Source organism: Morone saxatilis, unplaced genomic scaffold (assembly GCF_004916995.1).
Source record: "Morone saxatilis isolate NCDOM2014 unplaced genomic scaffold, NCSU_SB_2.0 Contig15, whole genome shotgun sequence".
Lineage (NCBI taxonomy): Eukaryota > Metazoa > Chordata > Actinopteri > Moronidae > Morone > Morone saxatilis.
The window spans coordinates 19,801,504-19,822,916 of NW_023339707.1; the positions used below are offsets into that span (position 1 = coordinate 19,801,504).

General features: G+C 38.9%; 1 protein-coding gene across 1 annotated transcript in view; it reads right to left on the reverse strand.

The window, feature by feature from the left end:
* Nucleotides 1-3,048: 3,048 nt before the first annotated feature.
* LOC118324262 (synaptotagmin-2-like) overlaps nt 3,049-21,413 on the reverse strand; it is a 54,997-nt gene continuing 36,632 nt past the window's right edge. The window contains exons 4-11 of the mRNA XM_035656504.1: nt 15,165-15,380; nt 14,663-14,823; nt 10,487-10,615; nt 10,051-10,218; nt 9,415-9,582; nt 7,979-8,096; nt 7,491-7,624; nt 3,049-6,037 (exon numbers count right to left, since the gene is read on the reverse strand). Coding sequence (XP_035512397.1) covers nt 5,822-6,037; nt 7,491-7,624; nt 7,979-8,096; nt 9,415-9,582; nt 10,051-10,218; nt 10,487-10,615; nt 14,663-14,823; nt 15,165-15,360 — 1,290 coding nt within the window. The 5' untranslated portion in view covers nt 15,361-15,380 and the 3' untranslated portion in view covers nt 3,049-5,821. The remainder of the gene's footprint in view (nt 6,038-7,490; nt 7,625-7,978; nt 8,097-9,414; nt 9,583-10,050; nt 10,219-10,486; nt 10,616-14,662; nt 14,824-15,164; nt 15,381-21,413) is intronic.

A 21,413-nucleotide genomic window follows, 5' to 3' on the forward strand; every position in this document is an offset into this window, starting at 1 on the left:
ACAAGTACTGACATGAACACGCGCACCACGACACTAGACACGAAGAAACACAGCTAGAGGACACAACCTGACTGTCCTCCGACGCTTTAAAAGATGATGAAGAAGAGAAAGAGGTGAAAAAAGAAAAAAGAAAAGAATCTTGAGAGTACAGTTGCATCAGGGATGAGAGGTGGACGACTAAGCGCTCAAAAGGGGAGTTTGGTACGGTCCTGCATGTTTGGCAGTATACAGTATGTCCATGTTGTAAACATGAAGGCCGGCATTCTTTACGCTCAGCAAAAGCAGATTCAGAAGGGAAATCAACGAGCCTGCTTCCTATTCAGCTTAATGATACTGATGGTACATAGCTGGTTACACATAAACAGGACAAAGACACAAACAAAAAGCAAATGTGATTCTGGCGTTGATTCAAATACAGTCCTACATTCTACATTAGAAATATACATCACAAAAACAAAAAAGACAGGAGTGATTACACATGTGCACAAGAATACAAAGAAGAAATACAGCGAGTAATAGAGGAGACAAGACAACATGTTTCAAAGTGGTGACTTTACCCGCTGAGAGGCTTCTCAACACATTTTGACAAGGTGGTAAATGATCTATTGAACTTTGGATGGTTTCCCTTTTTAAATCCCAGCGTTTGTTAAAAAAAAAAAAAACACAACTAGTTGTGTGAACGGTGCTCTAAAACTGTCTCTGCACAGCTGAAACAGCACATTGTTTCAGATGCAGTTGTGCATAAGGTATTGAACATTTACACAGCTATCAACAGAACAGAATAACCCCCATATTTAAAATATAACCAAGATTGTTTGAGTATTACGATCATACACACAAAGATGTACATTTAAGAATGAGTAATGTGTCCCATGCATGCAGACCTGTACTGTATATTGTATTAATATATTCTAGTGCTGTGTTTTCGCACCATGTCTGCTAAAGGGCCTACACTTCATCTATATATCCCACATATACAAACACACACAGCTCCCAGTTTCTGTCCCCCATAGAACTTAGGTGGTCATGTGACTGAGGCGACCCAGGCAGTGAAAGGAAATCTATGAATAAATCTCTTAAATGTGCTATAAATGTACCTGTAATCACATTTGCCCCATCATCTGATGTTTTCTGTTTGCCTCTATTTGAATTGTTATTTTGGCTTTGTAGATTCAAACAGTGTTGACGGATGCAGGCAACTGTAATCAGGTACTGGCAGTATTACAGAAACGCACTGAAACCTGGAATTTTAATTATTCTCAGTGCATCATTTGGTCACAGTCAATAGCATTAATGGGACAGCGAATAGATATAATATTGCATTAGACAATGTGCAGTGTCACACAACACATCGAAGATTGTTGTCAGGTTTAGATAGATGGCAGTTTAACTTTTACTTACTTACTACTGGAGAAAATCCAGCAACTGAGGTAAACTTAAAGGAACAACTCAATATTTTGGGAAATAGACATATTTGCCTTCTTGCCACGAGTTAAATGAGAAGATCGATACTTCTCTTATCTGTCCTTTCAGTAGGGCGGCAGGAGACGGTTAACTTAGCACAAAGGTGGGGAAACAGCTAGCCTGGCTCTATCCAAAAAACATCTACCTACCAGCACCTCTAAAGCACCCTAATTAACATTACATTTATTTTGTTTAATCCCTACAAACTTAAATTTGACCAGGAAAAGCTGGATTTTGTTATTGTTGGACAGATTGGCCAGGTTAGCTGTTTGCCCTCGTTTCTAGTCTTTATGCTAAGCTAAGCTAACCATCTCCTGATTCTAGCTTCTTATTTATCCCACAAATAAGGGAGTGGCTATTGATCTCCTCATCTCTCTGCAAATAAAAAGAAAATAAGCTTATTTCCCCAAATTTGGAAGTACTTCTTTAAATTTATACCATGTGCATGACATAAAATGTATTTCTTTAATATACTTTTTGCCATGTGTTTGTGAAAACCATAACTCTATGCATAGTTCTATGGGAGGGATTCAGGCCTGAAACCTGGGTTCCACTGTATTACGTTTCTCTCTTTATGCTTTAATATTGTTGGATCTCTATTGTTTTGTTGCTTGAGAATTACGTTAAACGAACCAACAAAAAACCACCAGCGTGAGCTGCAGATCACCAGCAGTGTGTTATTGATTGTACATTTAGTCACTAGTACATTCTGCTGCTAAACTGGAAGAAGAGAAACTTGAAGAGTAGTCCAGTTTGATTCATAAATTGCACTCAGCCCAAGAACAGAACACACTCTCTTATATATAATTTTAGCAGTATTACTGAGAACCTATTGTGATATTATATCTATTATTCATACTATCAAAACAAGGCATATACATTACTAATCACAATACTGGAAAATCAGCTACCTCTATGAAACAAGGACATCAACAGCTCTGAAAGTAGAAAAAGACACACTCACTCTACTAAACTCACAACTGTTCTCAATGCTCACATATACAGTAAAATGGATTTTGCCCTCTTGATGAACAATAACCTCTGAACGGAATGTAAAAGAGAAACACTGGCCAAGGAAAATGACATGTCAGATTTTTTTTTTCATAAATAAACTCTAGCTACTCAGCTGAGCTCTAAAGAGTTAGTGCTTGAGTTTTATGGCTTTAGTTTTATCTTATTCATTTATCTTGTATACACATACACATATTGTATAATAAACACAGTAAAAGAGACACAGCCTTGAAGGGTTTCAGGTCATTTAAATAGAAGTGAAAAATAAATACGTCCAGGTAAAGAGAGAGAGAGAAGAAGGGATTCCAAGTCATTTTGTGTTCACTGGAATGGGATTATTCATCTTTTGGCCCCTGGAAATGCATTTCATACAAAGATATGATCCAACGGACTTCATTCTGGGTCAGTACTGGCACAAATGACAACTCCTACAATCCACCTACGATCTCAGAATTATTCAATCTTCTTCTAAAGAGTTATTTCAGAATAAAACCGTGCCAAATCCGTTCATAGAAAATAGTCATCTTATAGACTTGGAGACCCAAACATAAAAAATTTAAAAGATATCTAAAAAAAAAAATTAGAAATAGCAATCAAATTCAGAAATAAGTCAAACATTGGCCTTCAGATAAGTGCTGAAACTAAATGTATGGCAGATAAATGTTATCAAATTAAAATCTGGATCACAAGGAATTAGATAGCAAGCATGCGGCTACATTTTCATCCTACATGAACTCACACACAGTACTGGACGACACACTTGCTTAAGAATTTCAGGCGTGGAAAGGTTCTTATTAGTAATAGTACTCTAATATTTGTATGACATTCTCTCCAATGACCCTCATGGAAAATAAATACACATTTGTTTCATTTAGAAAATATACAGTGCATCTTTTTTTCCCTTCGTTGTGTTATTAAAATGACAAATGACACCCATTTACGTACACGAGATATTTTTGCTTCGTCTCTAAAACATGCTCTTATGTACAGTATTTTGTATAAACATGCAGTATCAACGTGTATGAACTATGTATATAGGCAAAACTACACACCAATGGGTTGCTTGATTGCTTCCATGTTGCCTTTTCTTTAGTGCTGCTTCATCAACAGAAGAAAAAAATATGAGAAACAGAAATCTGAACATGGTCTATGTTGGTTATAAAAAATAGGGTGTAACAACTTCCAACAGAGAAAGATCAGGAGCCAACATAAATTCGTAAAAAAAAAGTTGTGGTACTGTCTACCTTTGATTTGCATTGACTTGGCATTTTCTTGCACACATAGTCAATGGGTAGTTTTTGCTGTTGGTGCTCACAGACAGCATTGATTTTAGTTAACAACTAGCCCTGCAAGGAGGTATAGTGGGGCCCAAGCACCTGACGCATCAAGATTTTAAATAACAATTAAGCTTCCGCCAATTTATTTAGGACTAATGAGTCCAACAAGTTTGGACAAAGTTCATCCTCAAGATTTCACTTCATCAGAATATTAAATTACAAATACTGAACCAATTATATCCCATGAAGGAGCCAGGGAACAGCATTAGATTGAAACGTGTCTCTTTTCGTATCGGAGGAGTCCATTTATATGAGGAGACCTTTCTGGCATGCCACATATGCCACAGAAAAATTCAATCTCACAACATTTTATCAATAAAAAAAACTACACAGATCAAAGAACAGTGTCAAATTACCACAGAACAGAATAATACCCAGTAGTGCAATTAAATTCAACAGTTTGGTAAGCTGTGTATAAAATACACATGGATCAGTGCCTTCTTTCAGACCATATCCTTGCAATCAAGTGAGAAACGTAATATTCAAACAATCAAAACACATACACAAAAAGCTGAGCGGAAACAAAGCAACAACAAAAAAACTGCGTACATAATGCACTCCCTTGCTCTTTTTTGTTATTTTAACCAGCAGTTATTCCTAACATAAATAATTAAAGCTCTGGTTTCTGAGGGTACTTAAACGTAACATTTTGGATTTAAAGTGCTTGAGGAATAAAAGTGTTTGAAGTTAAATAAAGTTAAATACAATTGGATAAATTAAAGGAAAAAGAGATAGAAAAAATAAGAAATGAAGAGAACAACACCGCTAACTGGAAGGCGTCCCTGGTAAGTTGAAAATTGCTTATTTTGTTACTTTGAAGGCTTGTCTCCTTTATGACTGTAAGACGGTTATAGGGATTCCTTTGAAGTAAAACCCTTGTGTCAAGTCCATGACTAATGGCAGTAGCACTGAACAAGTGAGATACAGAATCAGAGGCGTTGGGAGGGGAGGTGGTAGACTGCAGGCAGTAATCGACACCTTGTAAATATCATGTCATTGGTGGTTGGAATCAGTCTCTGTTGTACCTGCTCTGATATTTCCTTGCTTTTTGTCGTACAGATGACAGACGCAGCCTTTTTGCACAGTCAAAAAATACACAAATACCCTTTTTTTTTTTTACTACTGAAAACCCATCACTCCCTGTTCCCTGACATACCATTTCATGGATAAACTAATACTAGTCGTGAGCCTTACGTCACCGAAAAAAAACAAGCGGTCAAGCTTTTAAATCCAATGTTTCTTTCTCATCAAGTGGAGTATTTGAATAATAACAACCCGTTTATAAAAAAAGGCATGGAGTTTCAGTTTCCTCTCAGTTTTCCTGAGACGATGGGTGGAAGGTTAACTAATCAAAAAGGCAGTGTGTTTGTGGGTAACTGGATATGTGCCTATCCCTACTTGCTACCCAACTCTAGGAATGTACTTCAAACTAACAGAATCATCTAGTATGATAACTGGCAGGTGTGGAACGTGGTGCATAATACACCTAAGGAATGGACCTGCTTGTGTTACTTCTCTATCATATGGCAGTATAAAGCATTTTATTATTAAGCACTATTCTAAGCAAACTGTGTCACTAAAGGGAAGGGGTGAGAAGTACAATATGAGTGAATGTATGTTTTATCCCCTCTATCACCAGATTACCATATAGCACTCTTACTGTTCTTCATAGTCTACTCTGTATTCTTATTAATGGAACCACAACCCCAATACAAAAATAGATCTAAAGGAAATCAACGGAGTATCTGTCCATCCTGTTACTTGTCTTCTTTTTTCAATGACATGAATTCATATAACATGATGCTTTTTTTAAACTATATTTCCCATCATGTTGAATGGTATCTATGGATCTTTTGAAAGGTGGCGGAGGGAGAGGAGTGGGGGTGGAGGGAGCAGATGTACAGTTAGGGTGTTTTTTTGGAATATACACTGATATGTGGGACCTGGGGAATGATGGGAAATGCATGGGTAGGTCGGTGGAAGTGGGAACGATGAGTTCCGTTGGGAGTTTACTTCTTGGCATTTAGGGCTGCGAGGGCGCCATCCACCTCCTCCTCTGGCTGCAGTGGATGCCACTGGGCGATGGGGCGACGGGGGTTGGCCAGCATGTCGGACCAGTGTTTCAGCCCAGCCCCTGTGGACTTGCTTCCCACCCAGATTTTCCCAATGGCGTCGTTCTTGCCAATCTTGTCATAATCCAGCACTGTGATCACAGCTTGGATTTTCTGGGAGAATGGAGAGAAAGCATTACAAGAAGAGTCAGAATGCCATGATGTTTACACGGATATGAGGGGTGAAAAGACAGAAATTCTGCTTTCACAGAAAGAAGTATTGTAGTTGATGGTGCATAATGCCCAGTGTTTGGGCATGTGATGGTCCCAGTGCAATGGTTGGTATCAGAACCAAATTAAAGATTTGATTTGTAGGTATTTCCTATTGTAGACTACATAGGACACGTAATTACATTTTTTGGATAAATATATATATTGCATGTTTCATGCTGATTTGTTTGCTAGATAAACAATTAAGGAAATCAATAAGCATATTATATCCAAAAAGATTACAGTGTTTGTATGCAATGTATGCATAGCCACGAACAGTGGCCACTGTGGCCACAAGTCTCAATTATTAGATAATTTTATAGCAATAATAAGATGAGAAAATCGATACCACTCTCATGACTGTACAGTAAATAAAAGGCCACAGTCAGCCGACAGTTGGCTGGCACCACTAATCCAAATAATAATAATAATATCCCATTGATCAACACATTTTATTTTGTTTGTTTAATCAGTGCAAAAAAACTAAATGTAAAAACAACAACTTGTAGTTATTGGGAGGTCATGTGCTAGATTATTTTTTGGCCAGTAGCAGTGACTTCCTGGAGTCTCTGCTGGTTGCAATGGAACCTCATAGTGCTAGATATAGATGGATAGATATCTATCTTGATGATATAGATAGATATCTAACTATGGATGGCAAAACTTCAAGACTTTACAGTATGCTAAACTAACCTAACTGGCTGCTGGTGGTAGCCCTATACTTACCAGACTGGCATGAAAGTGGTATTGATTTTCTTATCTAACTCTTGACAACAAAGTGAATAAAAGCATTTCCCAAAATGTCACTGTCAACTTTTCCTTTAAAAGCAATATAATCACTGAGTCAGTAAACTGTCTCAATAATGTTAGCTACACAGTGATATCTATCTAAAGTTTGGACACATTAGCCGCCATAAACTACTGGTCATATCAAACCAAATAAGGCTGTAGCAGAAAAACCCTTCAGTGTATTTAACTGAGCAAGGCTGCATTTTATTGCTTATTAATTTATCTTTTCATTTGTAAGAGGCAGAATATGTAATATCTTGTTTCAGAAGTTATATAGCCGCACTAAGCATGTAAATTATGTGATTACTCCCAAGACTGGTTATAGTCTAGTATAGTATATGTACTTTTCCAATTATCTAATTAGAAGATGATGCAGTGATAATTCATCAAATATTACTCATATATACAGGTGTATTCCCATCCTCAACTTGGGAATATTTGCTTGCTTTACAGAGCCAACACCACCAGTTCCTTGAGAACAGCATTTTTATTACAGTAAGATACCGTGATTCTCTTTTCACCCCTGATGAATTATATAGGATTTTAACAAGTTAGTCCTCGTCTTTACCTGCATTTGCTCAAGAGGAATCTCAAAGCTGAAGGACTCGTTGTAGTACGGATTCAAAGTGTTTTTCTTCACTGTGGTCTTCTTCTTCTTCAGCCTCTTTCCATTCTGCAGCAGGTTAATCTTCACATAAGGATCTAAAAATGGAAAGAAGGCAAAAGGCATGATAGATAAAATCTGATTGCACATGCATGTTTGGGTTGCAGTGCTGTAATGCACCAACAGATGGGGCCAATGCTGAAGCCAGGGGGGGCGAGAGCTGGTGCATGGTAAGTACTGCAACGTCAGCACGTGAGCAGAGCAGGGCCGACCTAATGGCTGAGCTCACAGGCACGCTCCTTTGTATGTTGCAGTCCCACTGCAAGCATCCAAAATTCACATTAAGCAGACCAAAGTGTATATTATTACCAAATAGTGAGCATTAAAATAGTGTCAAGTGTGATGATGTGATAATAAAATGCAATATCTGATGCTCAGCTCTGTCTATATACCTGACAGTCCACCCACGTCCATTTTCTTCAGATTCTTGGCCTCCAGAATACAGATGGTAAGTTTGCCAGCCGTGGGGACGTAACGCAGAGAGATGCAAATGTCACCCAGCTTCTCTGGCTGTGAGGAAAAGGGCCAGGGAGAGAAAGTTAAAGGAGGTCTGACGCAGAACTCTTTTCTCTGATGTACAGTACACTACATAAATATACAATCCATCCCTTAGGAATTCCATATTAAATTTACACCTTCAGTACAAATTACACCTGCTGCCATTTTTTTTTTGTGTAAGCAGCAGGAATTAACGGTATTCTTAAGTACATCTAGTTAGTCTTTTCAAAGCTAATAAAACATCTGAAACTGCAAACTACAAGAGTGAGTATTTCTTCTTAAGGTGGCTCTGGGGAGGCTTCGCTGATTAAAACCTGTTTTTCATATTCTGGTACAGCATAATGATGAAAACACCACATAATAGGTTGCATGGCTACAGAGCAAGCAACACAGTTGGTTAGAAAAACAAAAATGTGTCCTTCAGCCCTTTGAATCTCATTGGTAAACAGACAAAGTTGCCAGCCTGTGCTCATGGTTATTTTTGTACTATGTCATCAGCTGAGTAAACTGTTCAGGTTTCTCTATATTGAAAAACTGTGTTTTTGCTAAGAATCTGATTAAAAGTATTTCAGTATGTTTAAAATGTATATTACATATTGCATTAAGATTACAGAGGACTAAAAGGTTCTATAGTGAACATACAGAGACTGACTAATAAATTGGTCCATATACCAATAATATCAGCTTATTTCATTTCATTTCAGATATCATTGTATCAATACATATCTACCTGTATGTAATTGCAGAAATTGCAGAATAAAATGTCAAGAATGTACTGAAGGTAATGTAGTGTCACCCATTATATAGTTCACATCCAGCAACATTATCATTCATTTGAAGTCATCTCTTGAAGTTCTGTTCTAAGCCTCTACCAACTCCTGAGAGAAACAACATCTTTAGCTAAATGCTCCAGTATGTTCACTCACTAGTCACAGACTTTGCCGGTCTGCTGTTTGGTACCGAGCATGTAGTGTACAGTATGTTTTTATCTGCAGCTGCAGATTCAGATGATAATTCTCTGTAGGTTAATTACTACAAGCAACCCTTTCACCTTGTTTTCAGATTGTCATTCGATATATTGTTATTATAAAAAGATATCATCTTTTTAAGGGATTCTTATGAAGTACGTTTTTTTATGTTTTTATAGAAAAAATATAAAAAGGCCAATATATTGTTATTGGATTCTCAAATACATTCTCTCAAATATTGATTATGGTATCGGCCTTGAAAAGTCTAAAAAAAACCACACATCTCTACAACTCACATCAGCGGAAGTAATGGACAAAAACTGCAGCGTGGTAAATGCAACACTCTACTGCATGACTCTTACCTCTTCTTGATCTGCGCTGTCCAGGTCTCTCCACTCCTCAATTGGCTTTGCCAGGTCAAGGGTGTTCATGGGTATTTTAATCTCGCCGATGACATCATGTTTAGAGAAGCGATCAAAATCATAGACGGACATTACCAGAGTCTTCCCTCCCATCTCTTGGAATGGAATCTGGAAGACAGAAAACCGTGGCCTTAAAGTGCAGGTCAGATCAGAACTATACAGCAATATGGGTTGTGACTTTGGCCTGGAGCTCAAAATCCCCTGACTTAATAACATGCAGCCTCAGCAGAACTAGCCTGACTTTGACAATCAAAAGCTGTTTGAATTGTTTTTTTATAGAGCTGTGTCAGCAGGCAAGGTGCACCAGAGGTGGCCCTCTCCTTTAATTATATTCTCTACCACATTCTCCTTGTCGGACACCTTCAATGTGTCTGCTGCTTTTTATCACAGCTGGGCCAGTAGTGCTTGTGAAAAAGAAATCAGAATCTAAGCACCTGCTAAGCACTCCTGGAAGTAGAGACAGACAAGAGGAGCATTTCACCTTTACCAGGACCTGTCTACCTATCAAACGGCTTCACGTATGTGTTGCTTTAATAACTTATAAGTAAAAGATGACCACGAGGTGTTTCAGCTAACCTTGAAAGTGAAGGACTCATTGAAGACAGGGTTGAGCGTTTTCTTGTGGACCTTTGTGTCATACTTCTTCTTCTTGTCAGGGAGGACAAAGACCTTGACGTAGGGGTCAGAGGTGCCACCGCTGTCCATGGAGAGGAGATCAGCTGCTTGCAGGATTCCCACAGCCAGCTGGGGAAGTAGGAGAGAGGAAGTATGTCATTAAAAATCAGTAACCACCTAGTCTTTCAGTTCTCTCTCCAGCTCACAGCCCAAAATCCTTAACTAAGTCCATGATCCTGTTTTTCTTTTTTGATTATTGGCAGAGAAAAAAACAGGCCAAAGGAAATGTCACACAAAGGAAATGGTGGTAGAGTGTGATGCTTACATGCTCACAGACAGACTCTTCTTTTTGACAAGAAAATGTCAAATAAGCTACTCAAGTAGTTTGTCTGCTTGCCTTGTTCTCCTGGAAGTCATAATCAATGGAGTACTGCAGCTTCCCGAGCTTTTCTTTCTCCTTCACTTCTTCCTCTTTCTCGTCTCCAGTCAATCCAGGTTCGACATCATCTTCTTCGTCATCGTCGTCCTGTTGTTTCTGCAAAGACAGAAGGGGTTGGGGGCAAAGAGAAAGAGTAAGAGGACGGTTCTGCGGTGGCCGCTGTGCTGATCACAAAACCTCGAGCATCAGCAGTCGAGTTAGTCACAGCACCTACCTGCCACTTACCCCCGCTCACCCCGGTGTTACTAGTGCAATCTGTTCATCGATGACCACGGTTGCAACCTGACTTGATTTCACTATTTCTTGGGTGACACCATTTGCTGTTTTCTTTTTCTTTTTCTTTTTTATGAGGTATGTTAAAATCTGCTAAAATCAGAGGTGGGGAATTTCTCTTTGACTACAATATGCCATTTAAATAGGACTCTATGTTACTGTGCAAAGAGTACAGAGAGATAGATAGAGACAGAGTGAGAAAAAGAGAGAAACAACAGAGTAAAAACAGTCAGTATACAAGGGGTGGACAGAAAAACAGGAACACCTTACAATATACTGCAATCTAAAACAACAGCCATGCAGAGACCTCTGGAAGTTCTCCTTTTTCACAAAATAGTGAACATTTATTACTGCTAATTGTTTTGACAAATAAATATGACTCACTTGTGTAGCTGCCTGTAGTTGGGATATTACAGGGGATGGACAAAATAACGGGAACATGAATTGAAACAGGATTTCAACTTTGAAAGGTGGTCACACAGGCCGCAACACAAATCCCAAATATGACTCATCCCAAGTGAGTCATATTACATTAAAAGTTAAAAAAGTCTAAAAAATGTTGATGGCATAGCCCACACAGATGATAGCTGTATCAGCAAAGATGAGCCAAAGTCAGAAGTAAACAGGGTGGAGAATATTATTGAATATTTTCTCCAAAACACAACAAAAATCTGACTTTTTGTCAGAAAACTTGAACACTTCAAACTTGTATTTACTGCAGAACTACTCAGAACTACTGTATTTCACCGCATTGCACTATAGTGCAAGGTGTTCTTGTCATTTTGTCCACCCTGTGTACAGTATTTCAAATGCAAGCTGTCACAAGAAGCAGAGTGTCCTTACTGAGAGGAACTGAAGGACAGAGCTCTGAGGAACAGATTTGATCAAACCACTGACACAGTGATTCTTGACACTTTTCTTGAAAAGCTCTCAAACTAAAACTGCAGACGGATATCCTCCAACTGATAGTGTAAGCTGTTCGACAAACAGGTTTATTTCAAGCCTGACATTATTACTGTTTGCAGTTTATCTCCTCCTGACATACCAAAGTCTAATTAATGAGTTTACACTGGTATTGTTGATAGGATTTTGCTGCTGTTATTACTCTGGCCTCATTATTGTAGCTTAACTTAATTACTGATTTATTTCACAATTTATTCCAGAGTCCAGATTTTCCAGCTGATACTCTAATGTGAATTATTGTGACTCTTGATCATATGCTAGAAGAAAATTCAGCAGTTCACTGTCAGTTAACTGCTCTTGAGATTATCGGGTCTTGATGAAGACGATAAGTCAAGTCCTCAGTTAATGTATCTCTCGCCTTTACATCACACTCAGTGACTCGGTCATGACTAATCAAGTGAGAGCAATTTTCTCTGATGTGAATATTAAAGTAAACTTTCACTTTGGATACTGTATGACGCTGGATAATATCTCAGTATGGCCTACTTTCCTATGGCTGTCTTCTTGAAAAAACACTGATGTCTTCGTAAGACTGGAGGGTCCAGCTACTCACTGATGAGCTGGAAGAGGAACAGGGCACACATACAGATAATACACACACTATCATACCCACTACACACCATACTGTATGGTACACCCCCATACACACACACGCGCACACACATTTGCTTACATGCAGGCTCTCATGCATGCTTTAAATCTCACTTTCTCTCTCTCTCACACACACACACACACACACACACATTCTCATAGAATATCCTTATATGTGGCATTCTCTATCTTTATTGTGTTAAATGCTCTTCATTCAAGCATGCCAGGCCACACAATGCAGGATCCGAGTTTCTTACTGATGGCAAATGTAAATGAATTACCTTATAATTTCTGAAGGCAGATAATTCGATGTTCTGTTTTAAACCTCTATGACAAATTTTTGTCAGGTCCAAAAATTTCTATACGCGTGTTGCTGAGTGAAATGTACACATCCATGAAGGGATCATGCTATATTGAGAATTTACAGTTGTTCTCAAACTTCCAGTGGGGGTTCAAAGATAAAGACTTGGTACGTCTGAATGTATGCCCTTTGGTCAACTCAGTGGGAGTAAATTGTGGGCTTAGTACTCAGGTTTTATTCAAAGAATAATGTGTTATAACTGCCAGCTGATTGTAGGTTTAACTTTGGATCGACTGAAATCAGCAGTTGACTGCAAATGTGGGCAAACATTCTGGCCCACCATTTCTCCTCAGTGAGACCCAAGTGCTTCAGGGAGAGAGGGCATCAATGACTGTCACCTAGTATGTCAGCAGCATGGGTCATCCAGGAAAGTTACTCTCAAGTCAAGTTGTGGCCATTCAATGGTACCTACTGCAAGGGCATATGCTGGTCTTTGTCAAGAGATACAAACAGCTTTATCTGTTGTGGAACTCTGAGCGTGTTTGCACAAATTGGGCACTGCGTGGGAATTTCAGACCCAGGTCAATGTATCTCTGGAGATAAATTGTTTGTGAGATGCCAGTTTTTGGTTGTGTTGCACAATCGAGGCCTGTTATGGTGGAAACATGCTCAAAGCTCTTAGTTAGGCAAAGACTAAGCTATTATTTGACAAATATCCAGCTTACCCCTTGCACATGCATGTTAGTGATCTCTAGTGAGTTGCTGAGTGCACTCGTCATTCAAAGGCTCAACCATAGGATGAGTTTCATGTTCATTTCAAACCATAGACACTTAAACACATCTTTGTTCTATTCTTTTTGCCAAAAAAATGCAATCTCTGGATATTCAAGACATAGCAGTTGGTGCGGCATATCAGTTCAGTGGATTTTGCGAAGCAGCTTAATCGCTCCCATAGATTCCTCAAGCACCCGCAGCACCTAAGCTTGCAAAAAACTAAGGAAGCCATAGCACTCATTGTCATCATCACTGCAATCCAACCCCTCCAAGCCCAGCCCACCCCCATCAACGCTCCCCCCCTGCCCTGGTCTGCGCTTACACAGAGCGGCCAGAGAGGGGCGCCGCGTGCTGTCAGACCTACCGTAGGCAGAGAAGTCCACCACAGTCAAGATACACGGAGCACACATAAGACACAAAGCAGGAAGGAGGAGAGCAGAGACAAAGGCAGAGATTGAACTCACAGCAGACACCAAAGAAGGGTAATCACAGCAAATGCAGTCAGCTACACTGTAGGGAGCGAGGAAAATGACAGATAGAGAAGCCTCCTCATTAGCACAATCATATCTAGTGCAGCAAGGCCGTTGGCTTTTAAAATAACTCCACTTTTAGATGTATTCTTATTGTACTTTGTCAAATTATCAGTCATGCATGTGAAAAAAATAATAATTATAGGCCCCAAAAAAAGCATTGCGCTAACTACTAATTATTTTCATAATTACGCTTTAATGACTGGGAAAACAATGGTTAGGCTGAATAGATAAGAGTCCTGTCATTTTCCACTCAAATCCCAAAGCACAAGTGAGAGAAAAAAAAGAAACAATAACGTTCATGACAAATACATTAAATAACAAAAAAGAGAAAAATAAAACATAATCATGGTGGATAAAGAATGTAATTAACACCTGTGGAGAATACACTGACTGGGTTAGAATGCCATCAAAAAGTTTAACAGTCTGTATCAACGATATGTAATCTAATACATTTCAAACAGGAAACGTGACTAAAATGTGCAACACGAGGACTGCTGTTCTAAATTAACGCTTGTTTTATAATTAGCTGAATCAAACCTATCACTACATGCATGTTGTCTCTCTATTACTGTAAGCCCCACAGCTGTTATATAAGAGGCTCATGAACAAGCTAAAGTTAGCTGTGGTGCGCTTTACTCTGTGCGCAGTGTGGGTGTAAATCCCCTCGGCTGTGATGCGACCTCCCATGGTGGAACATACCTCTCCCCCTTTCAGGTTCTTCATTCCCATGTCACCCTTCCCCTTCTTGCCCTTCTTGTTCTTCTTCTTCTTGCAACAGCATTTCTTGATGATGCAGAAGCAGCATGTTAGAATGAGTAAAGCAGCGACCACGGCAATGGCAATGATGGCCCAGGACGGCACTGAGGAGAATATACAGACCAATGTATAGATGGCACATCCACACCCAGAAAGAGAAGAAAGAAGCAAATACTTTGACATTTGACCAACCAATCATTTACTCCATGTCATGTCCTGGGCCAAATATATTTAGTGAGAGGTGCTAGGTTAGCAATTAGATTGGATGAAAATTAGATTTCTCTGCCATTAGGAAGGGCAGCCAGTGATCAATACTAAATAAAGACATTATGAGGCAGCCAATGCCTGCAGCAAAAAAGGAAATCTAATTCCAAAATCCTTGCTTAGAATCACATCAATACAAGTTGGTTGATCGGAACAGGTTTGGGTTTTGTCCAACACTCACGTGGGATCTTGTCGATTTCATTCAGGAACTTGTTTTTGATCTCGTCAAAGGCATCGTTCTTGTTGACCGGTTCGGTGGAGTTGTCAGTGGAGACTAATGCGACAGGGGCTGGAGTCATAGTCAAGGCACTAGCCCCCGTTGGCTGAGCAGCGACCATTGGTGTTGTCTGATGCCTGAACAAGTTCCACTTCGTCATTTAGGCTGCACACACAGTCCCTGAAAAAACACACAGCATGAAAACATTGTCATTAAGAGAGGCCAGCGCTCGGATAAACTTGTGAGTATGTGTGTCAAAATTCACATGCAGATATTGACAGTAGCTCGGTAATAGGTTGAGTTGTTTAGCCAATTTTCACATTTTGGAAGCTCTTGAAAAAAAAAACACACACAGGATTCAAGTTTGTTGTGCAAATGTGTATTTTGGAGACAAATAATGAATCACTGTAAAACCAGATAAGTTAATTTAACTCAAAAAATTGTTAAAACTGATTACCTAAACATTTTTGAGTAAAACTAACATAATTTTAAATGTAACTTACTAAAGTAAAAATAACCTTCTTAATCAAGTAGCTTTAGTAATTTGAAGTGAAAATGACTTAATTTTGTCATTTTTATTTGTACTGTGAAAACAAAATACCTAGTAAAATGTTATTAATTAGGAATGTTACTCAAACTCTGTAACAAAACTAAGTTAGTGCTAGTTAAAATGACTAGTAAAAGCAGCTTAAAAAAGAATATTTTCTAATCTAAAGAATTGAGTTTGTGTTACTTAAGACTTTTGATAGAATCAGTTTCTACATTTTTTTGAGTTAAATGAACTTATCTGGTGTCATAGTGATGGATAAAGGTGATAACACACAAGTTATGAAGTTCATAAAAAATACATGTTAATATGGCAGGCATATTAATTAAACATCAAGCAAAACACTAACCCTAACCCCTAACCCTAACCCCTAACCCTAACTATCAGCTCAGGTGGAGTGGGTCCGCAGTTATGGGATTGGTTGTTCTGTCCCTGGCCCCCATGTGCATGCAGAAGTGTCCTGAACCCTAAATTGCTCCTTATAAATGTGTATGCATATGTGTATAAATACAATGTATTGTGACTTGGGAGCACTGTCAGAACATTTAAGCCATATTGGATTTTCTGCAGCTGCTGAGTAGGTAGGTAATGAGAGAGTACATGTTCAAAAGGTCTACGCCCCGAGCACAAAGAGAGAAGCCAACTGAAACTGGTTTTGCAAGATTTTCCACTGATGTGTCTCAGGTTCCACATATGCAATCACTGGTAAAATAAGGGAACTTCTGTTATGATGTAAGTTTCAGTGAGATCAAGATCTTTTTTATAAGATGAACCTGAGAACAAATTAGAAGACAATTCATCCACATAAAGCAGTAATCAAACACAGACACACTAATTAAAATATTAATAAAAATACAAACAAGCAGAGCCATCCACAAGGTTAGCCGTTAAACCCATAAACTTAATTTAAATCTGTTACGTTTTTAATTAAAATTTGTTCTTGACAGTTCAATCACGTCCCGTGGATATGTCATTCAGTTCTTTTTAGTTGAATAGTTACAGTACGACCTAAATAGTGTATTGTTTAATACATTTGGATCAAATCAAAGTGAAATATTTCTTTGCAAAACACCTCTCTGTCCACCAATGCACATGTATCCATGTCAAAAACAGAGACAGCTGGAAGCACTTTGCTTGTAAGGACAAAATTATCTAGTGATTCTTTATACAGGCTGCAGCACTATGACACAGAAGAATAATTCTTAGATAACAATATATTAATAAGTGTTGATGATTCATAAAGGATGGAACATGTGACGTATACAGTGAAAATTGTCCACAACTCCTGTACAATACAGGAAGTGCAAAACAACTGCGACAGAGTTTTGGAAACATATGACAAAGCTTTTTTTTATGACTCAGCCAAGGTCTGCACCTTTTGGCTTTGTAATATTCAATCCATTTCCGCTGAGGAAGTGCACTAGAATTTATTTTGTAAAATGATTGATTATGGCAGTCTACACCACAGTCTGCCATTTCACAGCATATTGCAGTGTTGTGAGGTCAGTGGACAATGATTTGAGATCAGTTACTGACAATATTTATGAGAAATAACTATCAATTCCCAATGTATCACACCTTTGTTTTGTCTGGACGCTTCTCTGTACTCAAGCCAACAGTGCCTGACCAGGAAAGGTGTTTAACCGTAGAAAGAAAGAAAATGAACAACTACAAGCCATTCTCCCATCAGTGTTTCCACAGGCCAAACAAATGTTCAATCAGAGCTCTTATCGGTTCCAGAAATCACAGTGTGACAAGTGCAGCTGAAAGCCGCCTGTCGACAGAGTGATGAGTGATTGGCCAAGACCTCGATTCGGAAAGCAGAGAAAGATGACAAGCATAACAAGAGGAGACTTCTGCTGGTGATTTTATTAAAGTCATGGTGATACGAGCAAAAAAAAAGGAATTTCCAATTTCTCAAGTGCCAATTCTCCAAGTTGGTGCCAGAGATTTTGCCTCTATTTGTTGCCACAGATAAATTATTCAAATTGAGGCTGACAGCGGGAAGGATAAGCTTATATTATTCAGGGGCCAGGACCAGTTTATACATCTTAAAATATATGCCTCTAAAATAACTTGTGTTGCCTTTATGTAGGCTGATGTTACAAACAGCCAACATGTTATAATATACTGAGACGGAAACTCAGTTATTGAGAAAATTACTCTGAATGACTTTAACCCATCACACATTTGAAAATGAGTGTGTCGCTGAATAAAACCACAATCAGAGGTCTCAATGTCTCCGCTCTGAATTAAACATTACTGTAGATGTTGTGATAATGTTAAAAGCATCCACTTTCATCTGAGGTTTATGTGCATTTTATCCTGTTTGTCCCTCACATCAGGCCAAGCCAGACCAATTAAATTAACATTCATGGATATGTGCTCAAGCATTTTATCTCCTCCACTCTAAGGACAACAGTGAGGACGGACAGAGAGGACACAGACTTACACTATTGTTTTATGGCAGCCATTAGTCCTGCTTCACAGCCAGCTCTGAGTACGCACTCCAGACAAATCGACTATATATTTGTGAGAAATTATCTGAGGAAGACAAACTGCACAGGATTTCTAGTACATTTTAGGACAATAATAACTGAACAAGTCGGTCACGATCGCTCAGTCCTGCAATCCCTATATAGACAGAGGAAAAAATGCTCCATAATGAATGGAGCTGTTTTAATAATTTAAATATATGGGGAACAAGACTAAGAGTCTACAGCTACTGGCTCTGTGATGCTGTAGTTGGGTGTGCTCTGGGCTAAAGGCTTATGCCAGCATGCTAAGATGCTCATAATGCTAACATGCAGATGTTCAGCAGGTATACTGTTTACCATCTAAATTGTGTGTGTTAGCATGCTAACATTTGTTAATTAGCAGTAAGCACAAAGTACAGCTTAGGCTGAGGGGAATTTCATCAATTTCCCAAAGTACAGGACTAATAAAATTTTTAACCTGATTATTTTGGAACGTGAAAGGGATCGCTAAATTATTACAGTGAATCTTGAGGGCGACATGAATGTTTGAGCCACATTTCATGGCAATCCATCAAATAATTGTTGAGACATTTTACTCATATCCATAAATGTCAACCTCATAATTGCACTGAGGAAAAGTTAAAGAATCAACAAAGTCATTAACATTCATCCTCTGAGGAGCATGGATGTCTGTAGTAAAGTTCATGGCAATCTATCAAGTAGTTGTTAAAATATTTCAGTTTGGACCAAAGCGGTGGACTGGCTGACAGACACAGCAGCGTGGCTACAAATCAGACAGACCTGAACTACGCATACTCAGAAATAACAAGATATATGTGACATGATGGATAGATGCATCGGTTTCCACACTCTTACAAAGCTTGTACTGAATTATTAAAAAGTTAAATAAATGGGATTATGACCGGCAGATCTGTGGTTCAATCCCTGAACCAGCAGATTAAATCTAGGAAAGGAAGTAACAGAGCACTGCTTGTCCCTTGCTTGCTACCACCACTGAGATGTCCTTCAGCTAGGCTCTTAACCTCCATCTGCTCCAGTGGACCAGATCAGACTGTGGTTGTATTGGGCAGCTTCCAGGTGTAAATATCTGTTTAAGTGTAGAGCAGGGTGATCCTGAAACAAGAGCACTCACGCTCAGGAAACATTCCCTGCATGAATAAAAGTTAAAAATAGACCTCTCATCCAATATGAATTTCATATAATACTCAACTACTGAGATGTGTGGGAGTTTCTCGCTCCATCTCCCAATGTGCGTCTCATTTCGTTAGCATTTGAGTCATCAGAATTAGTTGAAACAAAATGGCTCAGTTCCACGGCCCAGAACAGCACAGCTATGGGTATGATCTGGCCCTTATCACTAAAAACAGTGCTCTGAGTTGGATGGACATCAAGCACTTTTATCTTTGGTGCACAAACAAACTGGGTGTAGCAACCACACGTACTAACACTGCAATTTTACTGAAACATTTACTGCGGTACATAAAGGTTAAACGTGTCTCTTAAACTCTACCAGCCAAGACACATGAAGGTGAAGGCAGATGGCTTCAATATGTGTAAAAATCACAATAATAGATGATAAATGTAGGCTGGGTTGGATGATTCTTTCATTTTAACACTTAACTCCAGAATACAATGGAAATGTGTCATTGACATGGCTAATTTGGTACACAAACAGTAAAAAACAGCTTAATTATTGTTAATATAAGGGGAAATCTTATCCTAAAACAATAAAATCCTTCTCTAAATGAGCTACTTCTCCTTATCTGACCATTCACCTGTATGATTTGTGGTATTGATTTAATGACAAAAATCAATAAGAGATGATTTAACTTTAACCTTGGTTCTTACCCTAACAGCATACGATAATATATTTTCACTGCTTTCTAGTATTTTATGTGGCATTTTGTTCATTTATTACAGACAATGAAAAGATGACCGGAATCGACGGAAAAAGATGTTCAACAAAGGTCACCAGCCAGACTCAAATCAGGCACATTGTTGGTCCTGTGTTTTAATATGTCCTGCATGTGTTTATTGTAATAAATAAGAGCATTAGAAATAAATAAGACTAGCAGGAGAAAATGTAAAACATACTTGTGCACTCTAATGGATTATCACATCATATGTTGTCTTCATCATCATTAGAGAAAAATATGAGTCACTTGGAAACACTCAAATATGTCTTCAGGCTAAGTAGTCTTACTTAATAGCCCCCCACCTGTCAAACTCTAACGAAAATAACTACATCTCCTTGCTCCACACATGACTATGAAATGCTGTGTCCTTATCTGACGTCATGCGTGCAATGACCCATTGACCACATAGTGTGAGATCCTCCTCAGCGGCAGGAAACCCCAGCCTGCAGATAAGCAAACTCATGTTGTAAGTGTGGGCGTGTTTATTGAAGGCTTATTAGCACCCAGGTCAGATCCAACAGAAAACAACCTAAGGAGAGTGAGCTAAAGTCATGCAGCTGTTTCATTACACAACAACAAGTACCCTGAACAATAATTAATTAACAACCTGCAGCCAAACAGAAAGGCCTTTGTTTCCCCCCCGGCCCCTGACACTTGCCTATAACAAGTTTAAACCAGCTGCCTGCCGTGGCCAAGTCTATACGTGTGTGTGTGTGTGTGTGTGTGGCTGAATGGATTCAGGAACATGTGTTAAAAATTTGATTCAGACTTACATTTTCATCCATACTAATTGAATGCAGCACATGCTTCAAAAGCTACAAACGTCTTAGCAGGCACTTTCAAAATGGCTTCTGTAAATGGAGAGAAAACTAGTCATGGGGTCATGTGACTGCTGCTCGGGGCAATAGTCAGGAGCAGTGGGGCGGCAAATTAAGTATTGAATATTAGGCACTGCGAAAAGGTTGCTGTATTCGAAGAAAAAAAACAGCAATAGCTGCTCGGTTGTCACAGGCCACCAGACAACCAGGGTCCATGAAGATACAAGGTAATCTGAACAATGTGACCCCCAATGAAATCATTCCACCCCCACTGAGGCCCCTGCCATCTGTGACATTATAGGTTATGTGTGGGTGGGTGGAGTGCTTGGCCTCCAGCCGAACTAGCTGTGCATCCTGCGCCGCTTCATTTCCTTCAAGTCTCACTAATGTGATTGCTACAGTAAACTGGGCTGGATTATTTAAAAATGTTCAAG